The sequence below is a fragment of the Aythya marila genome (assembly GCF_965140915.1).
Source record: "Aythya marila genome assembly, chromosome: 5".
In the NCBI taxonomy this organism is placed as follows: Eukaryota; Metazoa; Chordata; class Aves; order Anseriformes; family Anatidae; genus Aythya; species Aythya marila.
This window is the reverse complement of record NC_139046.1, coordinates 38,195,460-38,222,464: the sequence shown is the minus strand read 5'-3', so window position 1 is coordinate 38,222,464 and position 27,005 is coordinate 38,195,460. Positions and strand designations below refer to the sequence as shown.

The window sequence follows — 27,005 nt, the reverse complement described above, 5'->3', positions numbered from 1 at the left end:
ACATTAGCTCTGATTAGTGCTGATTGATCCTAGATAGAAATGGGAAGACTAAAGCACACAAAATACTGGTTGTAAGATAAGGAAGAGCTCTTAGACAAAGTCAGAACCTTAAAGGCAAAAAAAATGATAAGAACGCAGAAGTATTCACTTGGGACACTGGAAAATTAATGAGTGAATATCCTTCAGGGTAACGTTCTCCCTCCTCCCCTCACTTGCAACTATGAGTACTTTGCATATTTATAAGTCCCTCTGATCTGATGAATCAGACGATCAGCTTCAGCACAAGCTAGTAGCTCTTTCTGCTGATGCCTTTTAATCAAGTATTTCCCTTTATGCAGCTCAAAGCCACACAATGAAAAAATTACACCAGAAACTTTGTATAGTATCAAATATTAAGAAGGTTAACAACAGACTGAATACGTTTCCCACTTTGTTCCTTCTCACCTTTCAGAAGCTACTCCTTTCTATGGAAAAGGATAACAACATTCCAGGCAACAAGGTAATTCAACAAGCATTACAGCAAAGGCACTCTGCATCTTCTCACAGTGTGCAGAGCCACTCTGCTGTTCTATATATATTAGTCATTCACTGTTGAACCCATGGAAGTCACTAATCTAACAATGATATTCCCTGTGGGGAACAACTGTACTAGGCTGTTGCATGTCCTCACAGTGGGCAAAGCTGTTGTTTTCATCATGGGTTCTTCTGTGAGGTATTTCTGCTGGAGAACCAGCCCAGGGCTACATAACCTTGGATTAAGAATTGATGAACTACACAGGATTGGCATTGGTTAGCTTAGGGACACCCAGAGAAAGTTAGGGTGAACAAGCAGCTGGAAAATGTAGCATCTGGCTGTTTACCTGCAAGTCAATACTGACCTGGATATGTGCATCATTTATAAATGATCACATGTGACAAAGCATATCCCATAGTGGTTGCACGGAACTCCAACACTGAAAGAAGAAAAAGTGCTTTTCATTTCAAAAAGTATCTTTGGCCTTCTCAGAGAATGAGCCAAGCCTACAAATCGCCCTAACTGTATCTCACATTGGCTGGAAACCTTATCAATACACAGACTGAATGAGGAGAAATGTATCCAGCTTCTCTGTGCCTTTGAAAATTTCTCCAGGCAAAGAAGAAGAATAGGAAACACTAAAAGTGCATGAGAAGCAGCTCTTCTCATGTTAGCAACAAACATATGTATAAAACTTGCCAAACATTTCTTATATTTTCTTTATCATAAATGTCAATATTCAAGAAAATCTCCATGCACTAATTCCACCATACTCAGATTGAAAGGATGGTTATTTCTAGTTAACCCTTACTTTTTTTTTTTTTTTGAGAAATATCAAAAGACAAGCAGCCATACAGTACATGAAGTTGCACAGAATTACACTGAGAAATAAATACAAGAACAGTCTGACACGTCACACTGCCCAGAAAATGCCCTTCAAGCCTTTGTAGCATTTTAAATTCATTGTATTTGCAAGGAGTAATGTTCCCTGAGCATTAAATGTTATCAGGGTGCATGATTTTTGATTCAAAGCAGGAAAAAAAAAAAAAAAAAACAACTCTCCCCAAGCTGTACCCCCCCCCCAGGTTTCACTGCTAGACACAAAGTGTTGATTCAGGCATCAACAGCTGACATAGTTTTGAAGTAATAGCTCTTAGCAGTAATTCAAACTAGGTAAAAGATTCTTAATAATACCTTTAAAAAGCAGAAGAATGATCCCCATGGAAACCACTGGTTGTTATCTAAAACAAATGCATTTGCCATGCAGCCATCTCAAAAAAATATACTTATTGCTCTTTGTCATCTCAGGGAACGCAGTCCATTAGCTGGGTACGACATTCATTTTGTATTTCTGTGAACATTCATCAGCACATAATTGAACCAAAACAAAGTCCACGCTCTAGCATAATCCTTCTCACAGCTTGCTTTCTTCTGCCTGCTCATTTCCCCTTCCACAGCGGGGCTCTCAGAGTCCAAACATCCTTTCCACCACACAGCCTCCTGCAGCCCCTACCCCCGTGGGCCGCAGTGTTACAGGAAAGGAGACAGCAGCCCTCTCTATAAAAAAGAAATTAGGAAGCAACAAGAAAGGCTAGAAACAAGCCTTTTTCTATTGAAACCTTTCATTAAAAACCAAAAGCTAACAGCTGAACAAGTCACAGTTTCTATCAACATATTCAATGGGAAAAACACTTGTTGAAACACCAGGATGATTACACTCTCAAGCCTCCAACAACACTGTTTATTATTGTTGTTATTTTCAGGGGTATTTTGAGGAAGATGTTTTCTGCAGAACTCAGTCTGTTCAACTACAAGCATCACTCAAAAGGCAGTACCGTGAAAACACTTTTGGCAACCCATGACAGGTAGCTATCACATACCCTTATGTTAAACATATGTTGTCTGCTTACTTGTTTCCAGAGGCAAGAGGGGCATATCAGAGTATGTGTTGTGCTATACAGCATGAAGAAGCGCATTACTTTATCACAGAATCACAGAGGATTTGAAGCTGGCAGGGACCTTTGGAGATCATCTAGTCCAACTTTCCTCAAACAGGCCCAAATTGTTGTAATTCTTTGTAAGTATTGTATATTCTAGTTCAAAAAAAAAAAAAAAATCAGACAACTGTCTTTATACATAAAAAAGACAAAAACAGCCTGAAGTTATAAAAGGTTTGATTTGTTTTCAGGTAGTGTTCCACCTACCGACTTCAAAATTCAGTGATAACACTTGCAAACCACTTAAAAGGAATAGAGAGTAACTTTGAATTAATTTGCCATTTTAACATACTTCCTTTATTAGCAGTTTGTGCACACATGCAACCAAATGTTTTGTGTCCCAGATGAATGAAAACTGCATGAAAATTGCCTTTGAACAAAGTTTGCTGTAAAACAAACCTTTTTTTCCCCTCTTCAGAGATCGGGTTCTCTCCTTAATTTGAAGATAATGTTCCTCACTCCTGTTCTTAGAATTCTCATTCGCATTTCAGACTTGTGGCAGAGCTGCCACATTGCGCATTCATAAGTGATTCACTGATTTCCTCCTTAAAGCATCAGTTAATGGGCTCTGAGCATGCCTAGAACACAGTGTTCATGGTGTATTTCCTCGTATCAAGAAAAACAAACCTTACAGAATCATTTAAATGCTTCTTAGCTTCATGAATGTTTTTTTTAGCTTCATGAATGTTTTTTTTTCTTTAATTTCTTGTGTGGTACGATGGTATTTGTTATGTCAAAATGGCTAAAGGGAACAATGATTGAACAAGGTTACATACAGAATTATATTAATCTTGTCCTTAGTATGTTATAGATTTTCTGTTTGATGGACAGATTCTTAAATAACTACATAATGCTAAAGATCTTGGATACCCATTTTTATTTCTTTCGGATAAACATATTTAAAGGGAGGTAAAGTGCTACATTGGCAATTCTCCAGTTCTTCACATCCACTGCCACTTTTTCCCATCTCACATTTTGCACTTACAATCCCATTAAATGGACAAAATTTCTGGGTATAGAACAGTCATTTTCTCCCTTTCGATAAACTACAGTTCTTCAACAACTGCCAAAACCATTTAAGCCAATCAAGGAAATAACCAAACCCGCTTATTCTGCTGAAGTACACTTGACTTTTCTGAACGATTTGCCTGTTTTAAAGCTGGTGACCTCAAAGAACCTGAAACTCCTTGAGCTCCTTGGAAGGATAAAAGTTTAAAGAATATTGCTTCGGCAACTTCAGGACCTTGAATTGTTCCCACCTCAGGAAAATATGACAAATGTGTAGCACTGCCTTTGAAACCTACGCAAGGAAATTAAGAACCTGAAAAAGAATGTCCAGATTTACTGCTCTCACTGTAACAAGAATATAAATCTTTCCAAGGTTATTAGCTTTTTGAATCGCAGTGCCTAAGGGACAAGCTTATTTTACTTACTGCAAAAACGCAGCCCAAAATTTTTAAAGCATGACCCCCATGACATACCCTATAAGGTGGGGATTAATCTTTTTACCTCTTCTCTATCCATTCCCTTTTAGCCTGATAGATGAGTAGTAAAAATATTCTCTATCTAGATAAAAGGGAATGGATACAGAAGAGGTAAAAACATCATCCCCCTGATCACCAACACATAGGAACTGATTAACAGAAGTATTACTGGCAGCCACATCTCCTTTGCCAACCTACTATCACACCCAGAGAGGCCTTGGTGCTTCACTACACTAGCCTTTGTGCCAGCTGCCCTCAGAGAACAAATCTGATGACCTTACTGAAACAGTACAAGGGCTGGGACGCAAACAAGGCAGGTAATTTTTCTGAGCAGCCTATTTGTCTGTTTTTCATCAACCTTGGTACAAGAGGAATAGCTTTTGTCCCTTTGTTTTAAAAAGAACTCAGAAGAGAGCCAGTTTGAACCTGTATGTCATGAAGCAACTGAGGGGGATGCAATTGTAGCTCAAGTGAGGTGATGTCAAGCAGCACGGCTATTTATTTAGGCTCACCTGACTGCTGTGCTGAATCCAAGTGTAAATAGCAGTGTTAACATGGGATCAAGTACATTTAAAATTTGTTCTAAAAATAATTTTTATGCCCCATAAGTGCTTTGTTTGCAGACAGCCTGTAGCCACTTACGGAGGCAGCTGTGCTACCTATGCCATATCACATCTCTTCAGATGCTCATTTTTCATCCAACTTCACCCCCATGCACCTGCAATTCATATATATTGGCACCGCTAAGGAGATGTGGCCTCTAAGATGTGACTTTGCACATCACAGATGCTGCTCAGTTTTGGTTTGGTTACAGAGCCAGCCCCAGTCCCTATTAAGTTCTTAATTATATTAAGTATATTAAGTTCTTCCAGAAGAAACCTGAAGGACTCAGTCCTCTCTGAAGAATGCACTAAGCTCAGATCCAGAAGGGGACTGACTTTGGCACTTGTGAGGCTCTGGAGAAACTTAAGCCTTTCAGAGCACTTCCAGTATTTAATCTGTGCTGTAAGCTGCTGTAATATCCACAGCAAACAGGAACCACAACTTTACACTTCCTCATCCAGACCTCACTCCCTCCTGCCTTCACCCTCAGATCTGTACAAAACTCTACCAGACCAGTATGCGACGCAGACAGGGTCCAATAGCATTGGCCTTACGTAATATTTTTTCTGCATCATTTCCATTTTTTCACTCAAGATAATAAGACCAAATTTGAAAAAAAAAAAAATCCTGTGCCATATTGTAGTATAGTCAGTATTTGAAATTTATACTCCAACAGTATATGACCTACTGGATAATTTGACTTAATTGCTGGTTAGTTGGTATACCCTAGCTTAATTATCGCAGAAGAAAAGCACAAGTATAATTCATTTTAAATTGTGCTATTTAACAGTGGAGCAAAACTTAAAAAGGTCTACAGTAATTACTAGTAGTTGGAAGACAGACCTTATATTATCATTGGTAATTGAAGCTATCTTGCACTCTTGGAAAAAAAAAATAACAAAAGGAAAAAAAGATTCCTACCCATTAGCCTCAATTTTCATCCTCCTTTGCAGCTGAAATTATACTTTGTAGCTGAAAGACGCCGTAGTTAACAGCTTTTTTGTGGAGCAGAAATTTTCTGTTCTACCACAGTGTCATGACTTTTTTATTCTTCATAAAACCAAGAAAGATCGGAGGTGTTTTCTACATCACTTTGCCTGTACATCCATTTCTCCAAAGTGCCAACTTAACAGAAGCATCATTTTATTCCTTATATAGTTTTGCCACGCAGCCATTCATCAGGTCACCAGCTGGGCACATTTGATCTTGATTCTTTACAAACAGCTGTCTTCAGACAGAACTTAACATATGCTTAATATGTCCCGCACAGAGGGATTAATTCATGTTATATTTAGAAACATGCATTTCTTTTTTCCCCTCCACAGCTGATTGTGGAATGACTAGTTGTCTCTGCTCCTCCCAGCCCCACGAATGGGCTCAATGGGCTCCAGCAGTGGTTCTTCACAATTCTACATAAGTAATATTTATTTTTACAAGGTTACAGTTCCACTTCTTCCCTTTTGCTTTCCCACAAAAAAAAAAGTCACAGTGGCTGGGAATGCTTGCAGGACACATTTGTGTAATTGCTCCTCTCTGTATGGAATCATCCATTGTCAACCCATGGAAGCATTTCAGACTTCTCTATGCCATATGGAAACAAACAGAAAACAAGAACGATCTAGCAACTTCTCTTGACTTCTGCAGACAAGGTAGCGACAAAAACATATGCCAGAAGTCTACAACAATTTCAGTTCTTCCATGAAGGAAGTAAAATGAAACCCTTTCAAGCTTTGTAAGTCCATTACCTTGAAACAAAGCATTCATTTTTAAATAACAGCTGTATGATTAGTCCTATTACCTTAAAAAAGGAACATACATTTTGAACTCATCCCTGGAAAATTGCTATTGCAAACCTGAAAGGTCTAAGATACACAGCCAAAGAAAAAGCTCTTGCTGATTTATCCACATGCATTTGGCATACTTCAAGTAGAGACCAAAATACAAGAAAAATGGGGGTGTTCTTTTCCTGAGGCATATAACAGATTTGCAACAGTAATACTCAGATCAGTCTGAATGAAAGATGGATGGAAATGAATGTGTGTGAATGCAGCTGTCATATGACTCCCAAAATGATCAAACAGAAGGGGCAGCCACCTTGCCAGGGAATTACAGAGATGAAGCAAGCAGGACTCCAAGGCAGAAAGAAAGCCCTCTTGCAGTAACATGGTTTCTAACAAGTCAAAAAGACCTGTTCAAAAACCATGAACATTGCTGTTCTCCCGACTGCTCGCAAGTAATCCTGTCTCTTGAGCACACACGTGTTAGCACTTACAGGCGTATGCATAAGAACAAGACCTGCAGAATAAGGACTGAAATCTGCATGGTTTAATAAATAAAACCATGTTCCCCTTTCAGAACATTTCAATGTTATGTTGTTATATAATGTTATAATTGTTAAATTAAATTCCTGGAGACTTTAAGACAGAAATTTATCAAAGAAAAACAAATTTGAACAGGAACTTCCTTCTAAGTAACACTGACATCACCAGTCCCAAAACACAGCAATGCATTGCAGTTCAGACATAATTCCCCCAACAGGATTTGAATGAAGAAAGGTTTAAGTGACACGATTTCTTCTCACATGCTGTTCTGAGTTACATGAGCCCAGCACCTGCTATGATTGGTATTACTAACCTGTGAGCAAAAACTGGGCTACAATTATAAAGCATCTTAAAATAAAAAGTGAACTTTGTGCCAAGGTTACCCCACTATTACTAGCGGTTGTTTGTTTGTTTTAATTACACAATACCAAATTTTACAAGAGTTTTGTCTGCTTCTTCACCTCACGTAGCTGCTCCCTTCCAGCTACACCCCTCAGCAGGACGGAAGGCATTATTTCTCATATCCACAGGCCACAATACCAAATACTACAACGGATCAAAGCAATCTCAACCCGTACTGCATCTTTGCCTAGTCTTAGTCCATTTGAGTTGTTGCCAATGAAAAATTAAGTTCTTCTTTACTGGAGTGTTTTTGCTAAATTTCAAAAGAAACCTTTAAGCAGCTATCAGAAGATTTAGCTTTTTTAAAAAAAAAAAAAAAAATAACACGGACAAAATTTTAATTGCTTCTAAACACATCCCTTTAGGTTCATTTATGAAGAAGATTGCCTGAATTTTTATGTAGTTTTTATTTCATCAATTGCACTCAGCCATGACTGCAGAAACAACTTAATGAATACATTCACAGATATAAATGCAAAATCATTACACAGGTAAAAAAGAAGTCAGCTGTATATTGTTTGGATTCAAAACACATTCAGGTTGTTTTCATTAAATACACATAAAACTAGTATTGGAAACAAGCAAATCTCATGAAATATATAATATAAATGAACGGTGGAAGAAAAAAGCAGGAAAACAAGCAGTATTGGACATGGCACACACTGTCACATAACAAAGTAACTACTCACACGTGTGCTACCCAAGTGCCATTAAGTCCAAAGTGAACCACCAGTATACTTGTACTAAGAATAAACTATAAGAACATCTCAAATATAAACTAATAAATGTGAGTTATTTTCTCATATCAATTCAATCTGGGTAGGGAAACATATTAAAAAATTAATAACTTGGTTATAGAATTTTTCCAAGAGACATGGCAATAAGCCATTCAGGTGTTGAAGTGCCAATGCAAGCATAAGTAATGCTTAATGAAGAGACACTCAAACAGCAGCACAATGCACCATGAGAGGTTACCTCGACTCGCTCATTTTCCAGTGGGAGACAACTGATTGGCACTGTTGAAAACAGATTTGCTACCAGATGCATACTGAGGAAATCCACATTAGATTCACTCTGTAAGCTTTAAAGGCAAGTTCAATATAAGCAAAGAGAGGGCTTCATGATGCTGGTCATTTCAGTCTGCCAGTACAGACACAGCTGGGCAGGAACATATCTCATCTGCTCTGTGAAGAACGACATCAGACACAGGCTAAGAGCTGCAGGAAGTCTCCCGTTTGCCAGACGAACTTCCCAGGAACATCTATGAACAACTTTCATGAGGGAAAAGAAGATGAAAAAAATATTTCCATAGGAAAACTCAGGTTTACTGTGAGAAAATGGAAATTAAAAACAAATTCTATAATGTCATGTACTAAGGGAATTGTGCAATGACCCAAACAACTATTTCCATTCCCCCCAAATAAGGGAGGCTTAATTAAGAAGCATTTTTATGTCATTCTACTGATTCCAGACTGCCTGATTTATGAATTAGAGGTAAATTATGTCATAACTAGCTTTCCTTTGCTGGTACAATGGTTTCTGTAGGACTCACATGATAAATTAACCTCCTTTGAAAAGCTACAACCAAAACAAAATGCAAAACTGAGACCTGCCATCACATTCAAGCAGGTCCATGAATTTGTTTGTCCCAGTGCTTACGTAGATGAATGCAAGCACAAAAATATGAGCATCCTCCTCTTTACCCACATAAATATTCCCAGGGTTACTTTGTTTGCAAAAATTCCTTGTCACTTGTAAAAACAAGATTTTACAAAGACTGTTACCATGCTTTGTTGGCTATTGTAGATATTAGTGGGTCATTTTTTCCACTCTGAATGTAAGCTTTCTACCAAGTGTTATATTTGCAAACATTTTTAGTTTAGTAATTATTTTTTCATTTTTATTACCTGAACTTTAAAAAAAAAAAACCACTTACCTTCAACACCCATTACTGAAGCTATACTGGAATAGTCTTGTACATTTCACAGAATTGCTCTACACAGAGAAGGGCTTTGCAGCTTCTCAGATGAAGCAGAACAAAATGAAATCTCAAGTCACCATTTCAGAATTACACACAGCCACAGCTGCACAAAGTAACAAGAGGCAAAGATGCATGGGATTAAGTAGCTTTCATTAAACCAGCTGCAAAGTTTGTGGGGAAGAGAAAGAAGCTTCCAGGCAAAGCCAGACCTCTTTTGGTGATGGAAATTATTCAGTACTTTTTGGATCTACTATTATTTGCAATATTTTTTCCAGTCAGGCTTAGCACAACCCCAGTAGGATTTCTTACATTTATTGAAAAGCCCCCTCTCTTTGCTAGCTGAGGTGGCTCTCTCTATGCCCGGTGGTTTCCTAACACAAAAAGGAAGTTAAAGCGTAACAAAGCAAAAGCTCCCATGTATGCTTCCAAGGTTCCCCAGTGCCTCACTGAAATATATGGCACTTATCTAGTGTGTTTATTGGGCAAGCATTGCTGCAACACAAGTCTCTAATTCAGTACTCCCTGTTGACTACTAACACACTACTGGTGTCCAGGAGTGCTGTTACATGCTGCTCCAGCAGTAGTTACCATGCCAAAAAGACCATTGTCAAAATTTCTCTAATCTCACTTGAGATGGTCAGCAACAAAACAGTCAAAAGGTCAAAGGAAAAAAGATGAGGGGCAACTCTTCGGTCTGACCCGTCTTCTTCTTGGACCAAAGGCATTTTCTGTAAATCACTTCCATATCTACAGCCAGATTTCAGTCTTTATCCCAATTCTTTACAGACTTCGCAGATGTCAGAGGTAAAAAAAGCAAAGAATAACTTTTTTGTTGCATGCTCCTGAGATGGTCTCAGTCTGCAATCAACCCCTTGGGAACCCCTGAGCAGCAGCAAATTGTTCAGAGGACTCCCCAAGTCATGACAGAATTACTCCACACAGCGGTAGTATCCAATTAATCAGAATAACTCAAAGCACTCCACAGCCAGCAGGGATTTTCTAATTAAGACTCTTCCAATATAGTGAATCACTCTGTAAATGAAAATTTATTTTAAAAATAGCTTATCTGAAGCATGTAAGTGGGTGAGTTTATTTGCTTTTTAAATAAGTATATGAAAAATTGATTCCTAGAGCTTTCAAAGGTACAGCCTGGCCACTGACTAGTATGAGACCAGAAATAGGACTACTAAGATAAAATCACAGGGTTCCCTAGGTAGCAGTGTTACTTTGGAAAGTCACTTATGGCCCGATTTTGCAAAAACAAGTAGTAATTCTGTCTGGGGACAAGCCAAGCCTGATATTTAGAAGATGGGGAACATAAACGTGTACAGCTTCGCAGTACAGACTGCCAAAAATAAGTGATGATTTCAGACAATTTCAGCTGTATGGATATAAATCCATATCACAACCACTGCTCCTTCTGCTATTACTTTCCACAAACTTACCTCTTTTTCTGTTTACTTTACTCTTTGGACTTTTGAAAGATTGTACAGTACAAGCTCATCTCCAGTTTAAAACTTAACTAAAATTATTAATTCAGGGAAATAAAAGAACAGCAAATTAGTTCAAGCCATAGCTAGTGAAACCACTGTAGAAATTAGAAGCAGTACAGGCATGAAGCAAATTGATATGGCAAAAATCCAAGTGGCATGGCTTTTAGACTTTCATACTGGTGGCAGACACATACGTATGCCTCGCTCACACACTTGAAGAGCAAGCAGTGGCTGAAGCACAAACAAGGAGGGGATTATTCTCCAGGCTCACCCCTGGTCAGCTCTGCTTCATACCAGAGGGGATGAATTCCATAGAAACTTTGTGGTATCTGAAAACCTTCCATTCAAAGGATGTTGACAATGGCTTAAATGCACAAAAATATGCATGGTGTCCATAACTGATGGCATAGACTTTAAAGTTAATTCAGAGATAAAAAAAAGAGAAAGAGAATGGAAGTAGGAAAAATTCTCCCTTATGGAGTGTTGGAGTGGAAGGAAAGCAATGTGATCTCACAACTAATGTCCTTACCTGGAAGTCCTCGTCATCATGGCAAGTGGTGATAATGAAGATGAGGCTGATGACTTCCACAAAAAAAAATTCCCCACCAAAAATAGTTTTCATTTAGATCCACTCAACCCCATTTTTCTCCCCAGCTCGGGACACTGTTAGCACTGGTTGGACCACGCTGGATCAGGCATGAGAACTGTAAGCTCACTGTTCACTAAGCATTGTGTGCTGTTGGGTGAAGAATTGGGTGATGCTTATGAGATATTTAAACAGCTATTATTACTTTGGTACTCATTAAGTGCTGTTTTTCCCCAATATTTAAACCAAAGTTTACATAACAAGAGTTAGGAGAAGGTAGGGGAAGGAAGGATCAACATTCACACCGACGCCAATCACTTCAGGTGAGAACCCATGGTTCAGCATCGGTATGCAAGTGGGAGGCCATGAGAGTAACTGCACAGAGAACCAAACTGCAGGAGCACAGGAGTACCATCAAGGCAGCTCAGGGTCAAGTGAAAAAGAGGAGACATAACTGCAATGCTAAGGACCTTCTACTTGCAGAGGTTAAAACACTTCAGGTACTGGGCAACACATGTAAGAGAAGTGACAGGAAACAGGGCAATTTCTTCCTATTTTCAACTTTTGTCTGTGAGAAACTAAGCATGTTAAAGAAGCTTCATGATAAAAACATCAAAGCTAAGGAGAAATAAGTGACTGTGCTATCGGATTGAAATAAGTAGCTAAAGCTCCTTTCATTTAATACAGGTGGGCACCAAAAATCCTCAGCACACTCTGTCAATACACTTGTCCCCATGGTGTGCTAGCTGAGTTCAAGTGTCACCCTGACATGTAATAGCTGGTGCTCCATTGCCAGGTGGGAGAGCATCTGAACATTAACTTCTTTTTATTCTGAACAGAGGTGCTGACACTGAATAAGAAAGAGCGATCATTTAAAGCAGATTTATGTAAACAAATACAAGTTTGTGTAAACACTGTTTACAAACGACAGGGTATAAATTAGCTAGTATATTGCCTGAGTAAGAAGAGACACCAGATAAAAGCTTGCTCTTAGATCTGAGAGGTAAGTATTTGATAAATGAATTCAAATACTACCTTGCAAAGCAAAAACATACACAAAGTTGGATACTGCTTTCTTTTTAAAAAACAGCCTTTAGGGATAATGCGCTATCTCTCCCTGAAAAAAATAAAATAAAATCTTTTAAGAGATGACAGTGTAATAGAACTGATTCAATTCGTTGCACAGCAGAAGCATTTTTTTTTTTTTTTTTACTGAAGTCAGACAGTCAATGGTAAAACCAAACACACCAAGTCCATCACCAAAATAAAACAAAGATATTTTAGAAATTCTGCTCTTTAAAAAGCAAACAATCAGATAAGACAATTTAAAGAGCTGCTACTACCTTGATATTGATCATGACGTACTGTATGCTAGCAACTGAGGACATATGGAAATGCAGTGGCACTTTGGCTACCCAGGGCTCGAACACAGAGCCACATACTGGCTGCATGACAGGTGCAGAATCAAGTCACAGTCACGCTGTTTTTATTGCTCATGTGTATGTTTTTTTCTGCGCTGCAGCAACATGGCAGCCATTTCATCCCAAGCTGCCAGAGCAGTCTGAGATAACCTGCTTCTCACTAGAGGTGTACATACAGCACAGAAAACTTCCAAAAAAAAAAAAAAGGAGTGGTCTCATTCCCCCAGAGTGGTATTATGGGATAGGTAAGACTGCACAATATATAAGGATGGCCTTGAGAGAAGGCTGAAGCAGAGCCAAAGCCTGCCTGCCTCTCCATCCACGGGGAAGCCTCACAGACAGCAGCTCTCCTCCCCTCCTTCAGCAGCTCTCCCTCTGCCCCCCAAACAAAAAGTAAGGAATTTCCCACTTACATAAGATTCTTGGGACTGCAAAGTTATCTGCCCTCTGAAAAATAAAACGTGGGGACTTAAGCCACTTCATCAGTGATGCTGAGATGTACATAATTGTACTGGTATTAATGGACAGCTATGCAAACAGCTACCAGCTTTGGTAGTCGTGCACGTGGTGCTACATGAAGAGAAGACCGCTTTCAACGATATACATAAATATTATAGGCTCTAGGGCTCTATTTGCCCTTCCTGTACATTTCCACATGTAATTTCTTCATTTTGAGCACTACCACACAGGAATGTATTTGGCTTTGTAATTTGCATTTTGGTCTCAAAGCAACCAGCTCGTAACAGCTGGACTGGGGCCAATGTAAAGTATTCTGAGATAGCAACGTACTCAGATCTGTCCACATTATGTCACAACAAATTACTGGAGAAACACAATCCAAACAGTAGTACAATGCTTTTCAGCTCTTTTAGAACCTGAAGGGCAATTTCACTTTCACAAGTGTTTAAAATAATCAAAATAAGTCTCCAGAGGCTGGTTCCACATGCGGATCAGTCTGCCAGTTGCCTAGGTGCTTTACGATCTCCTTTAACAAGATTCCTTTCTTTCGCTGACCATATTGTAAGAACAGGAAAGAAAAATTATGCCCTTGCTGCCCTTTTATAAAGGTCTGATACACTCACTCAAAAGTTTTTAGTGTGGTGGCAATTCATTTCTTTCCTCAAATTAAACTGCAGACCCAGAATACTGAACTTCGCCAAATCTAGCATGAACATTAGAGAACTGCACTGGATGAAAATAAGGATAATAAAGATTTTTATAAGTGCAATAAAAGAACATTCTGTAATATATTGCTGGGTTCTGCAGCTTTTTCTGCAAGTATTATAGCAATTCCACTGACCTGTACATGGTGTTCCTTGCAATGTTCCCTGTTTTTTATTAACACATCAGTGCTTGGGTGAAGTGAGCAAAATAGGAACTTCTAAAATACATGCTCAAAAAAAGAAAATGGACGTGCAAAAGAAGCATAAGTGGCAACATCCCACCATAATTTCTTGATGATTAGCTGTAACACAGTAGTATTACTGTACACATGCCTGCAAAAGACTGAGACTGTGTATCTGCAAAAAAAACCAAGATGAATGCTACATCCAGCCATCAGAGTACTTCAGCACTTAGGGACATGGTTTAGTGGGTGACATTAGTGGTAGGGGAATGGTTGGACCGGATCATCTTGAAGGTCTTTTCCAACCTTAATTTTTCTATGATTCCATGAAAATCACAGGACAGTATTCAAAAGCTGGGGAAAGCCAGCACAGAGAAACACCTGATTCAGACTGACAGTCTCAAAGGGGCTGTAGCTAATGTTCCCCTGAAAAGGTTAAGAGAAATGAACACCCAATACAGAAAATAAAAGAGGCAAGCCAGACCACACTCTCGTTATAGATACTTCTTAGATATACAGATAGTAAATTATAACAACAAAAACTCTACCTCAATATTTTCTACATTTTCCAACTCATTCATGCAATAGCAGTACAAAATTTTAGACCCTCGGACAACTAACTTTGTTGTTCTATAGTATCAGAGAAGTAATCCAGTTATGTCATAAGCAGTACAGACACACAACAAAAATAAAGCCTGCTGGAGTCTGAACACAAGCCAAGTGGCAAAAGATGCACAGAGAAAGATACAAGAGGCAACAGGAAAAGCAAGATTGCTTCATATTTTATCAGTCTTCTGGAAGTAATTGTTGAGTGCTTGCATAAAATTGCTTTGACAGACATAAGTCAAAGGTGGTAGAAAAAGCAGACTAAATTACGTTTATAAATTACAAAAAATTACACACACTCCCAAGAGAATTGGGTGAACAGAAGGACTCTATTTGCTAGGAAGCACATCAGACTATTCATGGTGGAGAATGTAAATTGCAGTGGTGGAAATTACAAGTAATAAAGCATTTAAAACAGCAGCAGTCCACAACAATCTCCCAGCAATCCCCATTGACAGCAAAGGGCCATGAGCAGCAAATAAGAAAATTAAAGCATTCCCTGCTACCACTACTTGAGCTTCCCTTCTGCTTGTTACTACCATAACTGCCATTTGCATTGTCTGGCTGATCTAATGCCTTGCTATGAGAGGTTATATGATTTCTCCTCCAGCCAGTCCTCCAGTACAAGTTATTCTCCTTATTGCAGTGTTTCTACAGAAGCTGGCTGGCTACAGGGCACTGTTCCTTGTCCCTGCTTTCAGCAACTAAACCAAATTTAAAGATAATGAAAATGTAACAGCACTATTAGGAAAGCAAGAGGCTGTACTTGCTACAGGGATAGTATTTAATCAGCTGTGAGATGGAAAAAAGGTACAATACAGTAGTTGTTTCTCCGGTATTACTGTCATTTTCAAACTTCCTAGCAGTATCTAGCCCACTCTCACAGCATTTTGAAAACTACCTCCTTGTCAGATACTGAAAGAGCAAGCGCAGGAAGCCTAACGCAAAGAAGTCTCAAGGCTCTGGATGCCCAGTTCAGCTCTTGACTCCATCACAATCTACACTGCATGCCCCAAAATGCAGTCATTTACAAGTTCTGTGATGGGAGGGATGATGACAGAAAAAGTACAGGAAAACAAATCATTCTGATCATGTGAGAGTTTTTCCTTAAATATATAAAGGATGTATATAAAATTCACTCTTATCTACAAGACTTCACATTGATATTCCCACTGGTACTCATACAATCAGTGTGAGAGAGCAGGTTAAGAAGGCAAGTACTGATGTAGCTGTAAGCCTGGCCTGGATACTTCAGATTGCCTCTTGAGGGGTCTCAGAGTAGGCTATCAAACCAGGAGGTCCAACCCAGCTACCAGAGAGACCTAAGGATCTAGAGGTCATCTACTGGTAAGGTCATAGTGCTGGGCCAGCTTCTGGATAGACCAGCCTACATGTGTAAACATCTCCTGGTATCCCATTTCCAGCACAGATTGTGGACCAGCTACTGGGTGGACTGGTTGTCTACGACCAGCTGCTGAAGGGATCAGTATATTTCCAGTAACAAGCTTTCATCCTGACCACCCTGAAAAGGGAAGAGGACAAAGCTGTTGGTGCTCTTTTGTTTGCAATTTTCTGTGTACATATGTACTCACATGCACATGTGTCTCTTGGGAATAAGTACGCAGCCTTGCTATGGACACAAGGACATGGAGCAGCAGCAGCTTCACTCACCTCCATCAGCCTCTGGAATTCCGCAGCACCTAAACACTTAACAGCAATTTTTCAGAGTGATCGAAGACTACACAATTTCCCAGACCTTGAAGAACACTTCAAGTAGCAAACTCACTTTTTTCTTTTTCTTTTTTTTTTTTTTTTTTTTTTAAAAAACTCCAACATCCCACAAAGCAAAAAAAAGTGACAGAAGAACCCTGGAAAAATAAAAAGAGAATTATGTTTTAACCTCATTCAAATGCTCACAGTGCCTGCTCAACTCCAAGCCTATTGGATGAGACCAATAACACAACCAACACCATTTCCAATTCTTCCTAAGTGCCAGCTGGTCACATACCTCCAGCTTAAAGATAGAACAATACCAGAAAATGTGTGTCCCCCTTCCTTTGGGAAATAGATGACATAAATTACTACCAGAGACTTGCAAGCTAGCTGCTTGGGTCCACTCATTGATCCAACCAGATTTAATAATGGAATAACTGACTTGCTTTGAAAGGATCTAAATGCACTCACTACCTGGGGATAGGGAAATGGGCAAAGACAAGCTCAGTCTTGAAAAAAAGAACAACCAACTTTAGTGATGCAAAATTATAATAATACTGATAGTTTCATTCGACTCTAGAAAGGTACATAGAACATTACAATAGACTGCAAAGGATACTTCTGCAATCCTGGAAGGAATAATCTAGAGTACAATTTTTCAAAATTCATTATGCTGCTACTTGAAAAGCAGCCTTTTTCTACCTGCCAATACAAGAAGTGTTTTATTTGTGTATTTTAATGTCTTTCAGAAGTCAAGAAGTTGTGCACAGGTTAACAATGACTGAAGTAGTAAATTACTGCCCATAATATCCAATACAAAGCTTTGCTTTTCCTCAACTTCCACTGAAGTTCAGACCTGTCAGGTGGCACAGCAGTGATACACACACTGCCTGACATTTGAGCAAATGCAACTCCCAGTGAAAAGCAAAACATGACATCCAGTTGCTTAGTGAAACAGCTCTGGTTCATAGTTGTCATTGAAGTGTTCACATGGGGACTACAGACATTAAAACGACTGATCTCAGCCATTTCCTCCCTGAATAGGAAACAGTTTAACATACTGAACACAAGCGATGTCTGAAGACACAGCCTAGCCCCCCAGCAGACATTTGAGGAACACTCCAGCATACAGCATCACCAGAGTATCAGCCACTTGCATTACTGGTATAAATCACTGCATCCCACAGATTTTGGTGCAAATAGTTGTGCTTTTTCCCCCTCAGTGCCTCTTTTTCAAAGCATGGCAGAGCTATCCGAGCAGTCCCTCAGCCAGAGCCAGAGGCAGCATCCCCGCTGAAGCACACGAGAAAGGTCTCCATAGCAACAGGGGTCGCAGCGGCTCACACGATCCCTCTTCTTCACCAGTTCACTAAATTTTGTTTTTCCTTCCGTAGAAAATTGCTTAGCAGCTCACCTGACAACACGCAAAAAGCAGAGGAACAGAACCTGTTCCAAGCAGACTTTAGCAAGGTGCAGCCTGGACTTACTGCTGCAGGGTCCGTTGTATCTGAGGCTTAGAGCCACTCAGGAAAATGCAGAGGAAAATTATTCCAGTGTCATAGCATTGCAATAATCTGTTATTACCACGTAATTGCTATTACATGCAAGTATTACCACTCCTATCATCGCACTTGCCTGATGCTGCTTTTTACTTTGGCGAACTTTAATTATTCCATCTAATCAACCAAGTCAATCCATGCAAACTGCCTAGGTTGCAAATTTCATCCAGAAACAATTCCAGCTTTCCCAAGAGCAACCCCAGTAGAAACAAAACATCTTCTCCATCCCTGATCCTTTCATGCATTTATTTATTTTTTTTTTATTATTTTTATTATTATACCCATTGTGAAGGCAGGAATACAGATTTCACCTGGAGCTATTAAAGACATGCCTCTGTCTTTAAAAATTAATTCCATCTAGCCATTAATTGTGTACCTACAATATTCTTTACTGCAAGACTCCCAGCTTTGCTCTTTATAGAAGATGCTTGTGACAAACCTCACAGCTATTCCAGACAACTGTTTATTCCTTATGCTAGTATGCATTTGCTTTAAATGCATTACCTAGACTGCCAATTAATTTAGGATTGGATCCCCAAAAGCGCACACATCTTCTCAAATCAGGTGCCATAAAAATTTAATTTTGTGTCTGCTTTACACAGATATCAAGGCAGGGAAATGAAAATCAGATTCAAGGGCAGGTGAGAGCCTGGAGCCAAACAGCTCCTGGGAAGTCCTCAGGAAAATGGGTGAATAATTTTTTGAAGGAAGAAGTTCATTCCGTTTTATCTACAGAACTAACATGAAAATTGTGAACAGGCTCATTCTCAGGATCACACAAAGACTCTCAGATGTGGGGAATATGAAAAGAATAAAAACTACAAACTATGATAATGAGATATAATCTCGCCTAAGCCCAACAGCAGGAGCATTCAGCTACACACACGGCACACTCAGTAAAAGCACAAATCATTAGCTCAGCCATTTAACTGCAGTTATAAGATACGTAGATTTGTATGTAAATAAGTGAACTGTAGGAAAATCGCACTGCCAGCACTGAACTGCAGCAGACTCCAGCGACCTCTCCCAGCTGGAGCCCCGAAGCAATGCTCCCTCTCCCTCTCTGAAAGGTCTGGCTGCTGTGCTGGAGTAATAGTCAGTCCCTGCAGGCTGTCTGCCTCTAATGGCAAGAGATAAACGTGCTTTGGAGAGCAATGTTGCTCTGTTCCTATTTTCACTGCAAATGTGATCTCAAGAATCCTCTTGTACTAAAGGAAGCTATTAAAAGTTTACTGGCTTTGAAAAGAAGCCCTATGTCATCTTGAACCTTTAAAACAAGGCGGGGGTTGGGGGGGGGGGGGGGGATAAAAGGTATCTTTGATTTGCCATTCAGCAATTGTCAGATATTTAGAAGTCACTGTCCACATGCATCCTTTTTTTCAAAGGAGTTACAGCCACAGGGGTAAAACCTGTAACTCCATATTCTCCTAAATATAATGGCTAGTTTTTCCCCACAGTTACCCTGTTCAAATACTCTATTTTCATAAATTGTTCATTCATTCTTGAATAGCTGCCAAGAACATACTACAGCTTTTTATTGCTTTCTTTTCATGCTAACAGGGGGTGGCAGCAAGAAAAAAAATACTTGAATTTAAAAAAAAAATCAAGTTAAAAACTTAAATTAAGTTTAATGGGAAGCAATCTATGCATTTTGCCCCACAGCTGTGACTTCAGCCTGAGAGATCTGAAGCCTCTCTCTCTTCCAAATACAGGTGGCCCATGAGTGCCACCAACACATGTGACTCCCCTTTGCATGCTGTCTGCTCTGCATTACTGAAATGAATTTCAGGGCTAGCTGCAGTCTTACCATACAGTATAGAATCATAGAATATCCTGAGTTGGAAGGGACCCTTAAGGATCATCAAGTCCAACTCTTGACACCAGTAGTTAAACCTCACAGCACTCTGTGTATATTAGAAGTCCAAACAGCCTGAAATATGCCCCCATCCCACTACATGGTCTTCAAGGTGTTATATATGGAGTGGTAATTCGTGTCGACAAAATGGTTGATATTAATAAAGAAGGGGGAGATGTGGGACTGTGGCCATGGGGGTCGAAAAGCCCCATGGTTGAGATAATATTAGACTCTTAACAATGAGGCCATCAGGAATGTAAAAGAGTTTACAGGGAACACAGAAGGGTGATTTGGGAGACTCCATGCAGTCTCAGGTTTCTTGTTCTCCAGCCGTTAAAGCATGGAAGTTTCTGGGTGTTTGTTGTTGTTACATTCAAAGTTGTTTGACCAATGAAAAGTTGTTTTGAAAAGAACTGCTGTGGGGAGAACGGTGTAAGATGGGAGCCTGCCCTCAAAATTAAAAAAAAAAAAAAAGGCAACCCAATGAAGTTATGTCATCAATAAAGAAGTAGAAAGAAGGAACAAAAAGGAACAGGCTAGCAGAACAGAGACCAGGATGGGAACAGGCACTTTGATCGCCTCATGAAGATGGGTTCGGCCAAACTCAGCAAACAGCTCAGAGAAGCTTGTACAGAAAGTCATTGGAAATAGGCGCACCAGAGCTGGGAAGAAGCTCAAGCTGAGAGAAGCGGACCCACACACACACAACTGCCCCTCGCTGGTAAGCAGCTGCACATTATGGGGAATCATACGTCCTTAGAAACAAAGACTGTCAGCTTATTCTCCTTATTAACGATCAGACAGTTTACGATCCTGAAACATGGGACCAAATTGAGGTCAAGGTGTGGGACTCTGCAACTAAAAACGACAAGGTTACAGTGGGATTGCTCGGCACCTGGCGAGCAGTCTCTGAGGCCTTAAAGAGCCCTGTGGGACCACAGTCAGAAACTTGTGGTTTGCCAGACAGTGAGGGAGCTGCGGGCTCCTTTACTGATCCGACTGCTACGCCATGGGCCCCTCTGCCGCTACAGCCATCGCAGGCCTTTGCTGTTACACCCTCTGGTGACCCAGACGTGCCTTTTGACCTTGAAAAGGAGATGGGTATGCTTCTCTTCAATCCAGGAAGAATGGGATACATAAGAGCCCAAGGCCGAGTTGCTTGTCAACTTAAAGCAAGATATATTGCTCAAAAGGAATGGAAAATGGAGACCGTTAAGTCATGGAACTTAAAGGATTGTTTGTTACCTTTTCTGATTGTATAGGCATTCTCGGGTTTAGTATGTAAAAGCAATGTTCTGTATATTTAGAATGTTTGATGTTCGTGTGTGTGTTGGTGGAGTGTAGACTCCCCGCACACCCAGCGCTGTTTACTTGCTTTTTATACCTTTTATAAATATTCCTTTTATAAATATTACTAAATTCAGATTGAGTTGAGACTTCATTTATAACAAAGGCAAGAGAACGAAGGAGAAAATCTAGAATGTAGCCAGATTACACAGGTCTCAGAAGGGAGAAAAACACCAACCAAGAAACTCTTCCCTAGGGCAATTAAACCGAACTGCTGCCCAGCATGCTTCTCAAATGTTGGAGATTGTCACCTTTGAGCCCTCTTATCCATCCCTTATCTGTTGATACCCCTGCAGCGCTCTCCACCCCTGGGCCTACATGCACAGCCAGATGCAGCCTCGATGGCAGAAGCAAGCAGTCTGAGGTGTTCACCTCATCCAGACAAATCCTCATCTTCTCTGCGGTTGTAGGCAACAAGAAATGTTCTCCCCATGAAAGCTCATGAACTTAACCAGTTTCTCAGTATGATGTGAGAGAGCAAGCCTCATCCATACAAGGCCAAGGCACAGACCAGCCAGCACAGTGAGAATGCGTATTCCTATCCGTAACCATCAGTGCCCTGCCTTGCTCTGGGACACAGTCATTGCAATCCCAACAAGACAGATGAGAGCTGAAGACCAACTATTCTCCAGCAAGAGGAGCCAACATCCCATGGACATAGGAACACTAAAGTTTTCCCTCTCTGCTACTGGAATGTTGCATTACACATAGACATAGAAATACATCCCATTAGACTTCCCTTTACTAAGACAATTAGAGGAACTTAGCTATCCAAAATAGTCAGTCATATTAGAGAGTTGAACAGAAGCAGCATAATTATTTTCTACATTCTCCTACATTTCTATATTCTCCTACAAGTGTTCCTAGAATGAACAGCTTTAATCCCACCATACCTGCAGTTATCCTAACACCACACCAGAAACATATCTCTATGTATGTATTTGTCATTCACGAATTCCTAAGGCACACCATCTCTTCAGCTCAAGGAAGAAGTATACACAGATTAGAAAAGTATAGTAATGAGAGCATGGGTTTTTCCTAGTTCTACTGTTGATGCTCAGCACATGTCCACACCTGTATACTATTCTACAAGTGTACTAGGTCAGTGAGAGAGCAGTTACAGTGGAGTTCAGCTGCCTAGCAAGGTAAAACCACCACAAGATGCCCTGCACTTCCTGATCCAAGTACAGTTCAATGAGAAATGCAAGTGGCAAGTGTTTTAACTGTTTTATTCCAGCCCCGCTCAGAATTGATAGCTCAAAGGCTAAGAAATGCCATTACTATGAGCACCATCATTACCAGCTGCACAGGTACACAACATTTACAAGGACTTCTAGTCCCTTACATACTTTATACCTCACCTTGTACATTTGCTAAGTTCACCAATACGTGCAAAAGTTCCCCAAAAGAATTCACCAGTTCACGTGTCCAGACAAGCACCACAGACAGAAATGGCATATAAGCCTTGAAAACATGGCAAATCTTTCCTGCACAGAAGTGAACTGAGACACCAATCAGGAACCATAAATTGATTGAATTCCTCCATCCACCAAACCTCTCATCTTGCACTGAAACCTCACAGCAGGTTGCAGCCAAATGAGCGCATCACAGGTACTACCAGCTGGGTTCAAAGTACAGAGACACAGATTTATTTCTCAGGCCTCAAATACTAAAATCAATGGTAGTTTGCTCATCAAGAACTTCCATGCAAGAAGAAGAGGAACAGCACCAAGGTTGCGCAAACAAACTCAAAGTCTCATGAACAGCTGTTAAAAACTGTAAGCTATAACACTGTACTTAGATCTTAATTGAATCAGTAATCCATGACCAACTTACCTGAACAACTCATCTGTAACTGCTCTAAACTAGTGATTTTTACAACAATAATTTTGTCCATTCCAAACATGGAATAATCTGTTTCTTTAAGAAATCGTAAGTTTTTAGTAATAAAAGCTTTCTATAAATTAGGAGAAAAAGTAGGAAAAAAAGTCTGCTATAGCAGACAATTGGCCTCTTTCGGTAATTTTGGTTGGTTCTACCCATTAGATCCTCTTACATTTACAGCTCATATACAGTTTCAAACTATGGCAAGTTTGTGACAATTACGTAATTCCCTTCACAGATGCACAGAATTCTAGAAACCAGTATTATTGTCATTACTACATAAAATAAAAACACATCATTGAGTGTTTGTTTAATATATTGCAAAAAAAGAACAGTTTGACTCTTCATCCTTAACAGATATCATAAAACACTCACTGTAGCACTGTCTTTTCAAAACACAAGGAAAGCTAAGGCAGGAATTTCTCCTTTTGCTACAAGTCTCCCTACAGGTCTCAAACAGGAGGGAAAAATGCAGCATACATCTCTCTCACAACTGAGAAATCACAGTCTGGCAAAACTTGTGGCAAATATGACAGCTGAGTATGCACTCACTGAAATTCAGTCCTGGAGACAAGGGGTGCAACTTCTTTGCAGCTTTCTTTCCACTCAGTAAATAAGGAGTAATAGTACATTCACATAGATGCTATGGGAAGACATTTTTAAGGACTAAGGTTTTCAGCTGTTACAATAACATGGTGTTATTAAAACAGCACACCAAAGACAGAAAAATAAGGCAATTCCAAAAAAAAAAAGTTAAAATTGGTTTCCATCACTGCAAATTCATGAGGCCCGACATTTGTTGTTGGACTACTACTGTTGTTTTCGTAGTTCAAAAACAACACACAATTTTTACCATGATTTCCTCTCTAGTTTTGCTTCATCTGCCTCCCCGCTAAATGATCAGCGCTAAGCGCCTTATGGCAGGTCCAAATCAAGAGAGCCCATCTCTTGAAAGCAAACTGCAGGAGTGCCAAACCATGACTTACTGTAAGCCTTGTTAAGTTTAAGGCTTTGTTTGGATTGGGTTTGTTTTGTCTTCTTCATTTTGTTATAGAAACTCCAAGCTACTGAATGCCTAACTACATGAGCGTGTTCATAGAGAGCTATTGTCATGAAAGTAACCCTGGACACATGATCCAAAGGGCTTTGGATCAGTTCTTAAGGCTGTAAACCCACAAGACAGAACAAGAACTCAAGTTCTGACTTTTTTCACCTAATCTTGTAGCTTTTAGGACACTGTTGACCATATGTATTGGGAACAGGTTCATTAATCCCACTTACTATTTGCTGGCTATCGTTTTATACCACGCGACCCACTACGGAGGGCTGTTTTCACATGCTATCTATGATAAAAAAAAAAAAAAAAAAAGCACAGAAGAACGACCCTTATCCCCGCTGGAGAGAGGAATAACCTAGGCAAAGTGACTTGATGATTGACAGTAATAACAAGTAAGTCCACCACTGACCAAGCCCAGAGCTCAATGCTGTTCCAAGACAACGCTCACCATATATTTTAGAAAGAAGCAGCATGCTATGAAACACTGCCAAGAAAAAATCAATATTAGAATGAATTGGAACAGACGCCTAAATTGATTTTAGCATTACTCAAAAAATCAGACAAAAACAAATCCTTGGTAATAAGTGCCCATGACCACCAGCAAAGCCCTACTGGAATCACCTGCACCAGCCGGAGACATTCGCTGCCAAGCCTCGCGTGAGAAGCCTCACCCTGTCCAGCACCAGCCTCCAGTGACCCAGCCGCAGCGCCTTACCGAAACCCAGCTCGCTGCCCTCCCGGGCAGCACCGACCCGCCCTACCCGCGGCTCGCACTCACCCAGCAGAGCGCCCACGAAGATGACGACCTGCGCGGCGGTGGCGAAGTGCCGGTAGCCCCGCTCCTCGCCGCGCCCGCCGCTGCTCGCCGCGCTGCCGTTGCCGCTCCACGCCATGCCGCCCGCCGGCCCCCGGCCGAGGCGCTGCCCCTCAGTGAGCCAGCGGGGCGCTCGGGCGAGGCGGCGCGGCGGCGGAGGGAGCCCCGGCTGGTCCGCTCGCCGCGTTGCTGCGTCCCGGGAAGCGGGCTCGGCTCGTCATGCCGCCGGGAGAGGAGAGCAGGAGATACCGCGGGCTGTCCCCTGCCGCCAGCCGTCCCATGCTTCTCGCTCCCTCAGCGCCTTTCGGGCGAGCCGGCGGAGCGCCCGCCCCGCTGCCCCGCTGCCCCCCCGGTAGCTCCGAGGCAGAGCGCCCGGCGCCCCGCGGGCAGCCCGCTAGCGCTGCCGCCGCTCATGCTGCCCGCTCTCCCGACAGCGAGCTCCCGCCGCACCCCAGCTGCCCCTCAGCGGAAAGCAGCTTGTCGGCGAGTCCCGGGAAGCCGACGGGCCCCCTGCGTCCCTGCGGGAAAGCCCAGCCCAGCCCAGCCCGGGCGGCGCGGAGAGCCGCACAGCCCCGGTGCCAGCCACCCGGCACACGGGGGAGCAGAGCTCCCGCCTCCGCCGTCACGTGGCCAGCGCGGCAGCGAGGGCCGCCATTTTGTCGGGGTGTGTCGCGGGAGGGCCGCGCAGCTCCCGGCACCGCCCCGTGACGGGAGCCCCTGTGGGCGCCGCGGCTTCTCGGGAGGGTGTTTCAAAGCAGGTCCCGAAACTCTCGTATTTCCACGTATGTTACCCACTGAAATCTTGCGAGCTTGTTGAAATACGTATAATACTGAATCTGCCAGGAGAGATCCTATACAGGCATAGAAACTTGTGTGTTTAAATGCGCCAAGTGTGCCTCCATGTGGCAGGTGCCCAGCTTAAAGCACTTTAACTTAAAGACTTTCAGAGGGCAGCTTGTTAAAAATCAAGCCTGTGTTTTGTCCTGTGTGCCCTTGCTGGATTTCACCTGGGCCATGTGCCTCCCTTACTGTGTGCCCAGGGACCTCAAGGTGCATGTCCCACAGCTGACAAATTTGGGAAGATTTCAAAATGTGTTCAGGGCAGGTGGGCTCCAGGGATGTTCACCGTACTCCAGTAAATGTTTATGGACCATGTGAGTATTTTTTTCTCCCTTCAAACTATAATTTGATTGACTTTAATGCAGGTTTTCACAAGGCTAGCTAGCATTGAGTGCAGCACTGAAAAAATTGTCTTTTCCTCTCTTACCCATTGAATTTCACGCTCCCGCTGGGGTACCAGACTTTTAAAAATAATTTCTCACCACGTTTTTATTACATTTTTCTCCTGCTTTCTTCTTGGAAACAATGAATCTCTGTAGAAGAAATTATGAGAAAAAAAAATAGAATAGCCTGAGGCAGACATCTGGTCTAGAACATTTTATCCCAACTGGTTAAAATTTTGCCAAGCCAGGAACAACTAGCACAGTTGGGCCATTGCAACAGTACGCTATGTTACCAGACCCAACCGCACAGAGCACTTTGCAAGTCTAGAGCCCTCCTTTCTGTTCAAGACAATTATACTGAAGTTTCTTAATTACTTGATGCATTGCATCTTCACATTGGCCAAACTTGCTACATCTTTGTGTGAAAGAGAAGATGAATCCATGGCCTGGAAACTTTAATTTCTAGTCTTTAATGCATACAAAGTGACAGACGAGCACACCCTGCTGCACCAGTACTTCCAATAGAGCAGTTGCAAGAAACTCTAGTGAGCAATGCCAGTGCCCCAGGTCACATTTGGCCATAAAAGGAGACCTCTGTTAGACATAAACATCTTTGGTCACACAGTTCCCACAAAAAAAAAAATCTATATATATACATAAAACATATATATATATATATACATGTGCGTGTATGTGTATGTATATATATATATATATATATATATATATATATATATAAATCAGGCAAAAATTCTATCACTGAAGGCACTTTCCGGGCATTCTCAGGGAACAGTATCAGA

The 27,005-nt window shown here is 41.1% G+C and overlaps 1 protein-coding gene across 3 annotated transcripts in view; it reads right to left on the bottom strand.

Moving 5' to 3' along the window:
* GPR176 (G protein-coupled receptor 176) overlaps window positions 1–25,579 on the bottom strand; it is a 33,714-nt gene extending 8,135 nt beyond the window's left edge. For 2 of the 3 annotated variants that reach the window (XR_014317513.1, XM_082760519.1), the window contains exon 1: window positions 24,947–25,579. Coding sequence is in view for 2 of the 3 variants with exons in the window: in XM_082760519.1 (XP_082616645.1) it covers window positions 24,947–25,061 (115 nt within the window). In the remaining variant the exon portion in view is untranslated. Of the gene's footprint in view, window positions 1–24,789; window positions 24,825–24,946 lie in introns of those variants that run through there. The other variant, XM_082760520.1, reaches the window with a different exon arrangement.
* Window positions 25,580–27,005: the final 1,426 nt, after the last annotated feature.